Source organism: Pollachius pollachius (genome assembly GCF_949987615.1).
Source record: "Pollachius pollachius genome assembly, chromosome: 9".
Classification (NCBI taxonomy): Eukaryota; Metazoa; Chordata; class Actinopteri; order Gadiformes; family Gadidae; genus Pollachius; species Pollachius pollachius.
This window is the reverse complement of record NC_136942.1, coordinates 9727281-9741820: the sequence shown is the minus strand read 5'-3', so window position 1 is coordinate 9741820 and position 14540 is coordinate 9727281. Positions and strand designations below refer to the sequence as shown.

The following is a 14540-nucleotide window of genomic DNA, read 5'->3' as shown; positions in this document are numbered from 1 at the left end:
TCCCCCATGAAGTGCTTCTAACATCAGTATTAGATCAGTAGTTCTGCTGTTACATAGCAGGACTGGTGGATCAAGACTTCTGCTCTATCACAGTAGGACTGCTGGATCAGAGGTTCTGCTGTAACATAGTTGGACTGCTGGATTAGAAGTTCTGCTGTAACACAATAGGACTGCTGGATCAGAAGTTCTGCTAAAACTTAGTAGGACTGCTGGATGAGAAATGTGTGTGTGCGTGTGTATCTGCCTGTGTCTGTGCGTGCCTGCGTGCTTGCCATGTACCCAGATGGCCCTAGAGGAGATGCAGTGTTTGTTCTGCTATTACTCACTTTCCCTCTGAGGGGGGGCTTGCACATTCCCACGGTGACCCAGTTGTCATGTTCTAAGTTGATTCAGATAACCACATAGCGAGTACGGAGTGTGCGGATTTCCTTCTCTCCCCACGGTTCATTTGAGTCCGTCTCCCATCGGAGGTCACCCTTCATGGCGTGGCAGGCACTTAATGTACCCACTTATTGTATGTGGTACGTCCTGGCACTTAATGTACTCACTTATTGTATGTGGTACGTCCTTGCACTTAAACATAGTACTTAGCATTGTGTAGCGTCTTATCCTAGCAAGCTTTGTTGTATATGGGGAATGGGTTAAGTTCAAGTTAACCTAGCGATTGTTAGTGCTTGGCACTTGTTTCTATGAACGTCCTTACGGTAGCGACAGCGATATATTGTTTCTCTTTCTTCTGACAAATGTACTTATCGTAAGTCGCTTTGGATAAAAGTGTCTGGTGAATTCCCTAAATGTAAATGTAAGCCTCTGAGCTAAAAGCACTGCCGCCTGGTAACTTCTGCTTCCTCTCTCTCTCTCTCTCCCTCGCCCTCTTGTCCAACCCACACAGAGCCAACCTACTGCTAGACCAGTACCGCAAGAAGTCCAAGCTGTTCCGCAGCAAAGTGCTCCTGGTTCCCCTGGGCGATGATTTCCGCTACGACATGGCTCTGGAGTGGGACCAGCAGTTCTCCAACTACCAGCGCCTCTTCGACTACATGAACGCCCACCCCCAGATGCACGTCAAGGTAATGGATAGGGCTGGGAATCACAGGGTACCTCATGATACGATACGATACATGGCCCACCATTGCGATAATATCGCGATACAGCGATTCTGCGATAAGCAATGTATTTGTATAAATTCCTTGATACATCACAATATGTGTCTAACTATGAATACAAAATGACTGAAAAGGTAAAGTGCTGGATTTCTGTCTTTATTCGGGGTCCAAAATGAGTTTTTCACTTTTTTTGTCTTTGGATAGTTGACTTCTATTCAAGTTCCCTCGTTAATGTGTCTTTATTTTCGCGCCTTATTTTCCGTATTGTTTCTCGTATCACACGAAGATGGGTGACGATTTATATCGTATCGATATTTTGTCCTAGTAATGAAGACGCACCCTTCTCGTTGTCCTCGCTGAATGCCTCTAGGGCTCTGGATGGGGTGTAGCCGCATCATGAAGGACTCTTTTCAGTTCCTACGGGTCTCAATGTCTAGGACTAATAAAGGACCCTCTTTATTCGATCGAGTAAGATGGCGTGTCCTCTTCGCGTAGGAGTGAATATGCTTTTGTTGTCTTATGTGAGATATCACCCAAGCGGATCAGGGAATGGGGAGGAGAAAGGAGAAGGTTAAATGCTCTGTGCTTCTAAAAAAACACTTTGTAATGCACTCTCTGTACTGTATCAGGGCCATAAGTCAAGCCCACCTGTTGTGTTAGCTTAATGGCGGCACAACCTCTTTTATTTCAATGAATCTCCATCTTGAGTAAAGAGGGAGGTACAACGTCTTCGGATGGGAAAGGTTTAACAATTATACTCTTTGTTTGTCTCGCTCTTCACTCCTTCTTACTCTAACCTCCTCTCTCTCTCCCTCTCTCTCTGTCTGTCTGTGTCTCTCTTTCTCTCCGTCTTTTTTGGTCTCACTCACTCATTCACTCACTCACTCCTCCACCAGGTTCAGTTCGGGACCCTGTCGGAGTACTTCTCAGCAGTGTACAAGGCCGGGGGCGTGGCCCAGGGGGTGCGGCCCGCAGACTTCCCGGTGCTCAGCGGAGACTTCTTCGCCTACGCCGACCGCGAGGACCACTACTGGACGGGCTACTTCACCTCCAGGCCCTTCTACAAGAGCCTGGACCGCGTGCTGGAGTCTCACCTCAGGTTGGGACCACGGCGGCACACCACCCTGTCTTTCAGTGCTAGCACAGTTGTGGCCAATGGCATTGGTAGAAGCTGTTCTTTCCAGCCAATGATACTGATGACCGCCTGGTGGTGGGCCAATCAGTGACGCAGGTTGGAGATGTCCCGCCTCTTGTCGTTATTATCATTTTAATAGAGCGCAATTTTCTTTGGATGCTAAACAGACAAAAGTTCAACATCCCTTGAGGCTTAATAACTTTAAAAACTGTATGCCATTATGTATGACGTTCGAGTATAACAATAACAAATACTCATCACAGTTTAATCCACAAATAATAATTAATTGCAGCCCGAGGTGGGGCAGTGATGGAATGAGCATTTAATGGCACCTCATCCCCTCCGCAGCAGAGCGGGGAAGGCTCAGACTTAATAGGAATTGACATGTTTTCAGACGTGTTTGCAGTGCCAGTTGGGCTGCTGTCCAACGCAGCGACCAGACACTATATCGGCCCTGTGATTAGCAGGGTGGCCTGTTTAATGACACGAGTCGCAGCGAGATGAGCCATTATCACGTTCCCGTAACGTCGGTACTGTTGACCGATCGCAGGCAGCAGTGTGTTTTGGGGGGGGGGGGGCGTGCAGGAAAAGGTTATCCTAGGTCGGCGCAACACCCGATGCAGGGTGTTGCGGTTACCATAAACAGGAGAAAATGGGGCACCAAATAAAAGGCCACTCACTGGTAGGGGCAAGGACCCCTTCGGTCACAGTCTAGTGGGGGGGGGGGGGGTCACTTTCACATGACCCGGGGCCTGAACGTTGTCTCTGACCTCTTACCTCCAGGGGTGCGGAGATCCTGTACAGCCTGGCGCTGGGCCATGCCCGTCACGCAGGCATGGAGGGCCGCTACCCGGTGGCGGACTACGCCCTGCTGGTGGACGCCCGGCGCAGCGTGGCCCTGTTCCAGCACCACGACGCCATCACCGGCACGGCCAAGGAGAACGTGGTGGTGGACTACGGCGCCAGGTGACGCTTTATGTTTACATTCAGGGCGTTTCATGGCCTGCGATTATACTGCGCTTTTCTAGCCAGTGGCCACTCAAAGCGCTTTACAAGACTGCCTAACATTCAGCCATTCATGCACACATTCACACACCGACGGAGGTGTCAGCCATGCAAGGCGGCAGAAAGCTCGACAGGAGCAGAATGGGTGAGGCGAATCGCTAAGGGACACCTTGACATGCTCGCTAGGAGAAGCCGGGGATCGAACTAGCAACCTTCTAGTTACCAGCCAACCCGCTCTGCCTCCTGAGCCACATGCCGCCCCTTTAGCAGAGCAATTTATCCAAAGCGACTTACAAGAAGTATGTTGTGAGAAATAGAAAAAACAATGTATCGCTGTCGGTACAGTTAGGTTGTTCATAGAAAAGAGTGCCAAGCACCAACAATCGCTAGGTTAACCCATTCCCTGTAAACAACAAAGACAGCAAAGGATAAGACGCTGCACGATGCCAAGTACCTCAGGGTAGTAAGTAGGGCCTGGGCCTGGCCGTGTTCCTGTCTCGATCCCCTTGGCGGGGTCGGGGATTGTTGCTGTTTCGACTGCTCTAACCTCACATTACTTCAGCTCCAGGTCAGAGATACATTTCAATGCATCTGCACTAAAAGAGTCATGGATAAATATGCACATGTATGAAGTGACATGCACATTTTCAGGACAGTACATGACATGTACAGTCGCTATGCAGCATGTATAAATATCGATGAGGTATGCATATAATGACATGCATGCATAGCTATACAGGGGCTTGAGGGGAAGAAAGCGAGGCTGGGATGAGAAGGGGCTGGTGTGGGGAGGGCGAGGCGGGAGAGGACGGGGGCTGGTTGGTTCTGGTTGGGGAGACGGATTGATGTTAGTGCCCATGGGCAAGGGATAAAGTATGAAAGAGGAGCTGGGTGCTGCTCCTGACTATCTCTCTCTCTCTCTCTCTCTCTCTCTCTCTCTCTCTCTTTTTCCCCTTGCAGGCTGCTGCGATCTCTCATCGGTCTGAAGCGTGTGATTATCAACGCCGCGCACTTCCTGGTGATGAAGAACAAGGAGTTTTATCGCTTCTACCAGACGGAGCCCTTCCTGGAGACGGTGAGGCCTTCTACCTACTCAGTAGTGTCTGTCAGGGAAAGTGTGTGAGAGATGGTCTCTGCTCTCAGGTTCAAGCACTACCGGCTATCTCGGATGAGTTTTATTTTCTTATTTTGTAAGAGAAAAACCAGGGCCCTCTTGCTGTGAGGCAGGCCGGCCCTGGGTGCTTTTACACCCAGCTTGTGCCCTTTGTGTGAGGATGCTCTGCCCGGTTTCACCTGGGTTTATTTACGTGTTGGTTCCGGTTACCTCTCAAGCCACATGAGGTACATGTTGGGTTAACTCTCCGTCCTGGCCCATTGCTGCCCGGGCCCTTGGTTCCTGGTGCCGTTGGCTCCCTTGCTGCCAGGGCCCTTGATGCCTGGGTCCTCGATCCCCGGGCCCTTGGTTCCCTTGGCCTTGATCACTGGCCCCATGGTGCCCAGCCCCATGGTGCCCGGCCCCTTGACGCCTGGGCCCTTGATGCCTGGGCCCTTGATGCCTGGGCCCTTGTTACCCGGCCGCTTTGCTGCTCCTGCCCACCGCGCTCAGCGCTGCTAGTGAGGGGTTTAAGGCAGGGGTCACATCGAAAGACGTGTCGTATTGTGTTTGACACATTGAAAGTCGTATTGTGTTTGACACATTGAAAGTCGTATTGTGTTATACACATTGAAAGTCGTATTGTGTTTGACAGATTGAAAGTTGTACTGTGTTTAACACATTGAAAGTCATATTGTGTTTGACACATTGAAAGTCGTATTGTGTTTGACACATTGAAAGTCGTATTGTGTTTAACACATTGAAAGTCGTATTGTGTTTAACACTGCGTCTGTCTGCAGGACGACCGGCGCGCCACCCAGGACTCTCTCCCCCAGAAGACCCTCATCGAGCTGGACTCCACTGGACCCAGGTACCCACAGCTCCACCCACCGCTGGTGGTACTGACGATCGCACCACAGAGTGCTTGAAGTGCTTTGAAACGATTGTGTACCGTTTTAACTTACTTCCTGAATAACTATTACGACTACCATAAAGACTACTACAAGATAACACTGACGTGACTACAAACAATGACCACAAAAGCTACGTGTTTCTAATGCTTCTATAAATGCCAATACTGCTACAAACAAGGACTGCTGCTAAAACGACCACAACTCCAGAGACTTTAACAGGATTTTACACCTTCTTTCACTTGTCTTTTCTTAATGTTTGTCATATTCTAATAACACAATATGTGATATTAGAATATGGTCACAATATGGCGTAGATGAGTAGTTTGAAGATCATATGAGACTTATTACCTAGCCTGGCATTGCCAGACGAAATGTAAACTGCAATCAGTATTGAACCTCTCCGTTCATTTTCGATTTCCAACGGGCGCAGACCAAAATACCTCTGGACTCAATACGATAGACCTTCAACCAATCAGCAACATAATGGGTGATGCAGCACTGAGCAACACATTTTTCTTAAACAGATAAGCAGACATAGCAAAATAAACAGATCGTTCTACAGCAGCAGCAGCCGACTTTGTTGTTGTTGTTGTTGTTGTTGTTGTTGAAAAAATACATGGATAGAAAGATAATACTTTATTAATCCCCAGAGGGGAATTTCTTGTGCTACAGCACAGCAGCAGTGAAGGAAGAGATAGAAGCTATAATACAATCCAATACAATACAAACTAGTGCTAAAGTAATGCTGAGGACAACTTAAATAAATGTTAAAGTAAATGCTATAGTCAGGACAAATAGAACTAACATGGCAAACCGTATAAACAGTATCAATTAAAAGGCGGAAGAAAATGAAAATAATAGTAAAATAAATATATATATATATATATATATATATATATATATATAAAAATAAATAAATCACTCCTCTAAACCGTCATTGTATTCATCCCTACTCATATCAGATAAACGGTCGTGATTGGTCAGTTTATGTAGTTACCGGGCAGATATCATGTTGTGTACGGGAGGGGAGCCAGACCGACCTCGCCACGAGCTGGCGAGATGCACCTGGTTCCCGGGCTCCAGAAGACCGGGGCTGAAGAGTTTACCCCCCCCCCCAACCCTCAGGTACCTGGTGTTGTACAACCCCGTGGAGCAGGAGCGGCTGTGTGCCGTCAGCGTGCTGGTGAACACCGCCCACGTGCGCGTGCTCACGGAGGATGGGCAGACCCTCCCCGTGCAGGTCAGCGCCCAGTGGGCGTCACCCATCCAGATGAGCTCTGAGGTCTTCAAGGTAAGACAGGGGCGGGCCGTCCAGAGCAGGGCTGGGGTGGCGTGTGTGAAGGGGGCTGTATGAGTTATGTTTGAATGATTGGGGGTTTCAAAAATCCTATTTTTTGTACCGTATTCTAGTCGAGTCAGGTGTATTAGTAAATGGACGGCATTTATAGAGCGCTTTTCTAGCCAGTGGCCACTCAAAGCGCTTTACAATAATGCCTCACATTCACCCATTCGTTTACACATTCATTCACACATTCACACAACGACGGTGGTGTCAGCCACAGTCGAGGACCCGGGGATTGTACTCGCAACCTTCCGGTTAGCAGCTAACCCTCTCTACCTCCTGAGCCACATGCCGCCCTTATAGTCCTTATAGTATATTCCTTTCACAAGCCAGGTAATAGACCTGCTAAAGGGCAAGGGTAAACCCTCCTGAACGTCACGAGAACAAACTATGAGAAGGAACAGCGAAGCAGCCTCTTCCAGGGGACGGGTAGGAGGTCAATAGGTGCCAAATAGTCTGAAGTATAAACAGCTTCCACCGTTATTATGCTCTCTACTTTTCTTGGCCAGCGATCGATTCTGCGGCTCCATACACAATATCGACATAACCAAGGGGCTTTATATATATTTTGGGCTGTGTTTTTCATTTTGTGAGGGGGAGACGAAGCTGCAGTAGCCTATTATGAATTTGACAATATGAACTGGCACAGTCTATAATGGGACAACTCTATACCCATACAGCCATCGCAGAACAAACAAACCTCTTCAAATCTCTTAAGGCTAAGCCAATTATTTTAGTCATAGTTTTTTATATGTATGTATTACCTCTTATTTATGCAGTTTTTATGCCCATGAGGCATTTTGTTGCTTTAAAAAAAGAATACAATAACAATACAAAGATGATGATGATGAGTCCATTGTAAGCCCTGCCCTGTGGTCCGCAGGCCACCTTCATGGCCCGTCTTCCCGCCCTCGGCCTGGCCGTGTTCCACCTGTACAACATGGCGGACTCGCCCATGACGCTGCGCTCCGACACCCTGCTCCGCCTGCCGGGGGCCGGGGTCAGCGCCCGGGCCGTGGACCCCCTCCCCGTCCGCTCCCAGCAGGCCGACCCCCAGCCCTTCTTCATCACCACCCAGTCCCTCACGCTGGGCTTCTCTGGGACCACCGGCCTCCTGGAGGTATGACCCGCTAGCTCTGTTAGCTACAATAGCTGTATCAGCTACAATAAGCTGTATATGCTACATTAGCTACATTGGCTGTATTAATTACACTAGCTGTATATGCTCCTTTAGCTGCATTAGCTACACTAGCTGTATATGCTATATTAGCTATATTGGCTGGAGTAGCTGTATTAGTTAAATTAGCTGTATTGGTTACATTAACTACATTAGCTGTATTAGACACATTAGCTGTATTTGTTACATTAGCTGCATTAGCTACATTAGCTATTTTGGCTGCATTAGTAACATACACTACGTAAGTTGCATTAGCTGTATTTGTTACATTAGCTACATTAACTGCATTAGTTACATACGCTGCATTTGCTACATAAGCTGTATTATTTACATTAGCTGCAATAGCTAGATAAGCTGTATAAGTTCCATTAGCTATATTGGCTGTATTTGCGATATTAGTTGCATTAGCAATAAAAGTTACATTAGCTGTATTAGTTAAATTAGCTACATTAATTACATTAGCTTCATCTGCTGCATCAATAATTAAAAAACAGTATTTGTTTGACACTGTTCAGGAGGCACCTGAAGTTGCCTTACAGTAAATAGAACGACATAAATAGTTAAGATCAACAAATAGATGAAAACAATGCAAACGGACGTCGGGTGCGCGCTCTTCTCTGTGGATCCATATTGCATAGGATGCTTGTAAGCTCCACTTTGATCTCTGCTTGAAGTCTTCTTTAAGAAGTGCAACCACCGCAGCTTGATTTCCCAGAAGGCCTCTCTGGGCTGTTTGATCAGAGATGACATGGCAGTGCCTGCTGCTTCTGTTGCTACCGCAAGCCTGTTTCATCCCATCCCTCTCTTGCCGCCTGCTGCCTCACCTTTTAGGGGTCTGTCTCATTCTGGCACACTCCAAGAACTTTCTGTCGAAAAACGAAATCAAAACTAACAACATTTTTGCAGACATTGAGTTGGCTGCTCTGAGCTCTCCAGGTTTCATCCTATTGCGTAATTTCCTGCGGATCACCCGAGGGCTGGATCGACCCAGATTGTGTGAGGGGAATAACGCTCCACAAGTCAATCTTTTGGGGCCGATACAGTTGATAATTTGAGAGGGTTGTTGAGTAGCACGCTAAATGGAAACGTTGACAGACCCAAATGAATGATCTTCCATCTATGACGAACTTAGGCTGATTTTCCCACAGTGGCCTTGTGTCGATGTTGTATCACTTGATTCGGGGTAATGACCTCCTGTCGGCTGTCTCTGCTGATGGCTTCGACTGATTGCCTTTCGTATGCTGTATTGTCGTGGCTTGATATGAATATTGTAATACTCAGCCAATCCGCATAAAAGTTTAAGAATGCATTGTCCTTAAGCAAAAGGTTATGAACATTATGTTTTTCACTACTGGCTACATCTTTTTAATTTTACTGAAAAAAGTGCAAATACATTTCACGTAGTTTGTATTTTCATTTGTAGAGTAGACCAAAAAGTTGGCTGGCTGTCGCCTTGCATGGCTGACTCAACCATCGGTGTGTGAATGTGTGTATGAATGGGTGAATGTTGCAATATTGTAAAGCACTTTGAGTGGCCACTGGTTGGAAAAGTGCTGTATCAATGCAGTCTGTTTACCATTGACTCAGTATCTCTCTCCATCCTCCTTCCCCGTGTGTTTACCCATGCAGAGCATCCGCCTGAAGGACGACCCACAGGAAGTGAAGGTCCAGATGCACTTCCTGGTGTACGGCACGCGGCCCTCCAAGGACAAGAGCGGGGCCTATCTCTTCCTGCCCGACGGCACGGCAAAGGTGTGCTTATGTTTGGTGTCTCGCCCCATCTCATTAGTTTGCTATTGATGCTCACTGCAGCCTTGGTTAACAGCAGTGTGCTATACACTGTTGGGAGGGCCCCACGGGGAGATGGGGCTGTCTGTTGTTTAATCTCATTGATTGAATGAAAGAAAGAAGGTAATGAAAGGAAGACGCACCAGAGTGTGCCTGGCCTCAGCAGCGGCAGGAGTGGAGTGCAGTGGCCCGGTATTGACGGGGTGTCTGTGTTCAGAGCCCCCGCCATATAGAGCTCACTTCTGTTCTCTCTCTCTCTCTCTCTCTCTCTCTCTCTCTCTCTCTCTCTCTCTCTCTCTCTCTCTCTCTCTCTCTCTCTCTCTCTCTCTCTCTCTCTCTCTCTCTCTCTCTCTCTCTCTCTCTCTCTCTCTCTCTCTCTCTCTCTCTCTCTCTCTCTCTCTCTCTGTGTGTGTGTTCTCCAAGTGTCTCACTCTCTGTCTCTGTTGATCGTCCTCTCTCTTTCTCTCTGTGTTGTCTGTCTCTTTCTATATCTTGAGGTCTCAACGTTGTCTCTGTCTCACTCTATATCTCTCTTTCTCTCCATCTTTCTCTCTCTGAGTTCTGTCTCACTCTATATTTCTCTTGCTCTCCCACTCAGTGTATCTCTAGCCTCCCTCTATCTGTCTCTCTTTCTCTTTCCGTCTTTCTCTCTGCCTCTCTTTTCTCTCTTTCTCATATTCAAAAGAGCTTGATCACCATGGATACATTAAACATTGACAGCGGCAGGAAGCCGACGTCTTGTAAACAGAGGAGAGATAAAGCTGTGCCTGGCCTACATTATTCAGGTGACATCTTACAGGTGAACCAGGAGCTTCTTTATGAACAGTAAGACTTCTCTCTCCTCTCCCGTCCTCTCCTCTCCGCCCCCAGCCCTACATCCAGAAGGAGCCGCCGGTGGTCCGGGTGGAAGAGGGACCCCTCTTCTCCGAGGTGGTCTCCCACTTCCAGCACTTCCAGCAGACAGTCCGTATCCACAACGTGCCCGGTAAGACCACGCATAGCAACGCCAACGCAGACACACAAGCGCATGCACGCACACAGACAGACACTTTCTCGCACACTCACATACTCGCTCGCTCTTGCTCTCACTTACTTACTCACCCACTCACACACACACACACACACACACTTGCTTGCTCTTGCTCTCATTCACTCACTCACAGACTCGCTCGCTTTATTTTTTTCGTTTTTGCAGTCTCATACACTCACTCAGAGACACACACACAGACACACACACACACAGCTTCCGTGGGGCCGAACTTGGCGCGGTCACAGGCAGCAGATGGAGCAGTGGGTAGTTTGATTACATGAATTAATTATTTAACCCTCTGAAACTCTAATCAAATATTTGATTATGTCTTTCCATCACGTCTATCTGTGCTGCTCTCTCCAAAACATTTCCGTCGCCTTTTCCAAGTGAAACCCTGACTGTGCGTCGTGACCTGCTCCACAAAATATCCACCAACACCGCCTGCTGTACACCGCCTGCTGTACACCGCCTGCTTTACACCGCTTGCTTAACACCGCCTGCTGTACACCGCCTGCTGTACATCGCCTGCTGTACACCGCCTTCTGTACATCGCCTGCTGTACACCGCCTGCTTTACACCGCCTGCTTTACACTGCCTGCTTAACACCGCCTGCTTTACACCCCCTGCTTTACACCGCCTGCTTTACACCGCCTGCTTTACACCGCCTGTTGTACACGCCTTCTTTTCGCCTGCTGAACGCCATGAGGGGCTCTCGAAACGCAGAAATTAAACTCGAGTTTTGCTTCCACATATCAGCTATAACGGATGACAAAAGATGTGAAACCTGGGTTTTTACATGAGAAGTGAGCACGCCCCACTGGCCCCAGGCACCTCGTCCCATATCCTCTTCTACTGCGGGTAGCAAGGTTTCCGGTTTAGTGTCGTCCCCATTGGATGCAGTACATTTACCATTGTATTAAACGTGGGTTTGCATTGGTCCCTCCAGGCGTGGACGGGCTCTCCGTGGAGCTCAGCACCGCGGTGGACATCCGGGACCAGACCAACAAGGAGCTGGCCATGCGCCTGGTGACGGACATCCAGAGCGGAGACGTCTTCCACACCGACCTCAACGGCTTCCAGGTCAGTCGCTCACGAACATCCCGGTTCGCCTGTTTTTTTCCGATCGGCTGTTTTTTTACACGCAGTGCTGCAGCGCTTAGCACTTTGTGTAGCTGCGCCGTCTTGGATTGTACGCTCAGAGGGTTCACAGCCTCGTTTGTAAACCACCGGGGATGAAAGCGTGCTGAAGGTAAATGACTCAACGTAAATGGCAAGCTGTTTACCGTGTCACTCAACACAGGATATAACAGCTGACCTGACGCCCTGACATATATTCGCCCTAACCCTCATAATCGTCCGCTGGAAGATAGTCTACGAGGGTGTAATGGTATCGGGATCAGGATCAGGATGAATTAGTAATTAGCCCTCATGTAGGTCGCTGTGGGTTAAAGCGCCTGCTCAATCTAAATAACGCAATCTTAACGTCTTCCTGACTTCCCCATCCACCCAGTGTTGTGTTGTTCCCCTGACCCTCACATCCATCCTGTGTTGTGTTGTTCCCCTGACCTTCCCATCCATCCTGGGTTTGTGTTGTTTCCCCGACTTTCTGTTGTCTGTGATCCCTGACTCTCCCATTCTCCTTTTGTTGTGTTGTGCGCCCCCCTGACTTTGTGTTGTGTGCGTTCCCCTGACTTTCCCATCCACCCTATTTTGTGTTATGCGTATCCCTGACTTTGTGTTAAGTCATTCCCCTGACTTTGTGTTGTGTGGTTCTCCTGACTGTCCCATCCACCCTGCGTTTCTGTTGTGCGCCCCACTGACTTTGTTATGTCGTTCTGGTCCATAGATGCAGGCGCGCCGTCAGTTCTTGAAGCTGCCGCTGCAGGCTAACTTCTACCCCATGCCGAGCCAGGCCCTGATCCAGGACAGCCAGCACCGCCTCAGCCTGCACTCGGCCCAGGCCCTGGGCGTGGCCAGCCTGGAGAGCGGTCAGTGGCCCCGCCTACACAGGGGTTTAGTGATGAGGAACGGAGGGGCTGACCCCATGGGGTTAATGTATGGGCCGCAGGATGTGCTGACAGCATGTCTGCTTCTGCACTTAGCACACAGCCTCACACACACACACACACACACACACACACACACACACACACACACACACACACACACACACACACACACACACACACACACACACACACACACACACACACACACACACACACACACGGACACACACACATACACAGACACACACGCAAGTAAATGTAGGATCACGCATACCGCACACACGGACGCACAGACACACACATGCAAGGACATGTAGGATCACGCGCACACATACACACACACATGGACACACACACAAGGCACATACGGATATGCACGCAAGGAAATGTAGGACCATGCATATTGCACACACACACACACACACACACACAGACATGTAGAATAACGCGTCCGTACATACACTTAAGCGGTCATAAACAAGAGGCTAGGAGCAGTTATCTCCATGTCTAGCTTGGCCAAGGACGTTTCAACAATACCTCATGTGTTGACAATAGAACCAGCAGAGCTTCAAGTCCAAGTGAATCATTTGGTGTTTATTGAGTCATGTATTCGTCTATTTAATTGAATAGCCTTATTCCTGAGGTAGAAGTGTGTGTCCTTAAACATACCCTACAGGAGGCTGATGGCTGTGAGATTTATATATTTAAATTCACAGACGTAATGGCTCCATTTGGTTTTGATGCATGCAGAGAGCAGGGGCTTGTTTCATCATGCTTAGGCTACAGATGTGTGTGTGCTTATTTATGTGTGTTTTTGAATATCTTTGTGTTTTAGCATATATATATAATTTCTGTGTGTGAAAGTGTATTTTTACATTTGTATTAACATTTGTGTGTCTGTGTGTGCGCCCCAGGCCAGCTGGAGGTGATCCTGGATCGCCGGCTGATGCAGGACGATAACCGTGGTCTGGGCCAGGGCCTGAAGGACAACAAGAAGACCGTCAACCGCTTCCGCCTGCTGCTGGAGCGCAGAGACACCGGCAACGCTGTGAGAACGCACACACATCTACACTCACATATACACACAACCTCACAGTCACACACACACACACAGCCTTACAGTCACAGACTCATGCACCCACACACAACCCTACCCTCTCACTCACACCACCTATGCTCACACACACACACACACACACACACACCCATACACTCACACACAACCCTACATCCTCGCACACACACACACACACATACGCCCCTACTCTCCACATCCCTACACTCACAAACACCCCCTACACAAAATGTAATGACGCTAAGGTGGTTGTGATGCGAGTTGTCGTGCTGGACCCAGCCTTGCAGAAGCGTTCAGGATCCACCACTGATAACCGTGATACAAGATACCTTTTAAATGTATCAACAAAACGACCTACGGAGAGACCAAACAAAGCAAATGAAAGAGGACCTAAAACGGAACCCTGAGGCACACCACAGGAAAAAGCAGCACTTCCAGACACGTAGGGACCAAGCGACCCAGAAGGAACTAGTCTAGCGCCACGCCCCGATCCATCCACCCACCAGACCTTCAGTCAGGGTTCTGCTGCTGGGGATCTGCATTGTCAGAAGATGCGCTGAGTTCCAGCAGCACCAAAAGCAGAGCCTTCACCGCATCAGTAGACATCATTATGTCATGGGAGGCTCAGAGCAGCACAGTATCCATGGAACGCTTCTGACGGAAACCAGATTGGAATTGATCTACAATGTTGTGTGCAGTCGACTGTCAGTGGGCTGTCTCACAACCGTTTTCTTAAATCTTTGTAAGACTGAAGGCAACTTAGAAAATAGGCCTTTTAGTGGTTCGGAAGTGATGATCAAGGTTGGTTTGCTTCAAAGTGAGCTGAGTAACTGGCATGTTTAAAATAATACGGGACACAGCTGCAT

At 48.5% G+C, this 14540-nt stretch overlaps 1 protein-coding gene across 2 annotated transcripts in view; it reads left to right on the top strand.

Annotated features, from left to right (window-relative positions):
• man2a2 (mannosidase, alpha, class 2A, member 2) overlaps window positions 1–14540 on the top strand; it is a 35715-nt gene that overhangs the window by 11676 nt on the left and 9499 nt on the right. For both annotated transcript variants that reach the window (XM_079743411.1, XM_079743412.1), the window contains exons 9-20: window positions 893–1070; window positions 2003–2205; window positions 3025–3207; window positions 4207–4321; window positions 5140–5210; window positions 6379–6544; window positions 7479–7715; window positions 9402–9524; window positions 10431–10545; window positions 11537–11670; window positions 12437–12578; window positions 13514–13647. In XM_079743411.1, coding sequence (XP_079599537.1) covers window positions 893–1070; window positions 2003–2205; window positions 3025–3207; window positions 4207–4321; window positions 5140–5210; window positions 6379–6544; window positions 7479–7715; window positions 9402–9524; window positions 10431–10545; window positions 11537–11670; window positions 12437–12578; window positions 13514–13647 — 1801 coding nt within the window. The remainder of the gene's footprint in view (window positions 1–892; window positions 1071–2002; window positions 2206–3024; window positions 3208–4206; window positions 4322–5139; window positions 5211–6378; window positions 6545–7478; window positions 7716–9401; window positions 9525–10430; window positions 10546–11536; window positions 11671–12436; window positions 12579–13513; window positions 13648–14540) is intronic.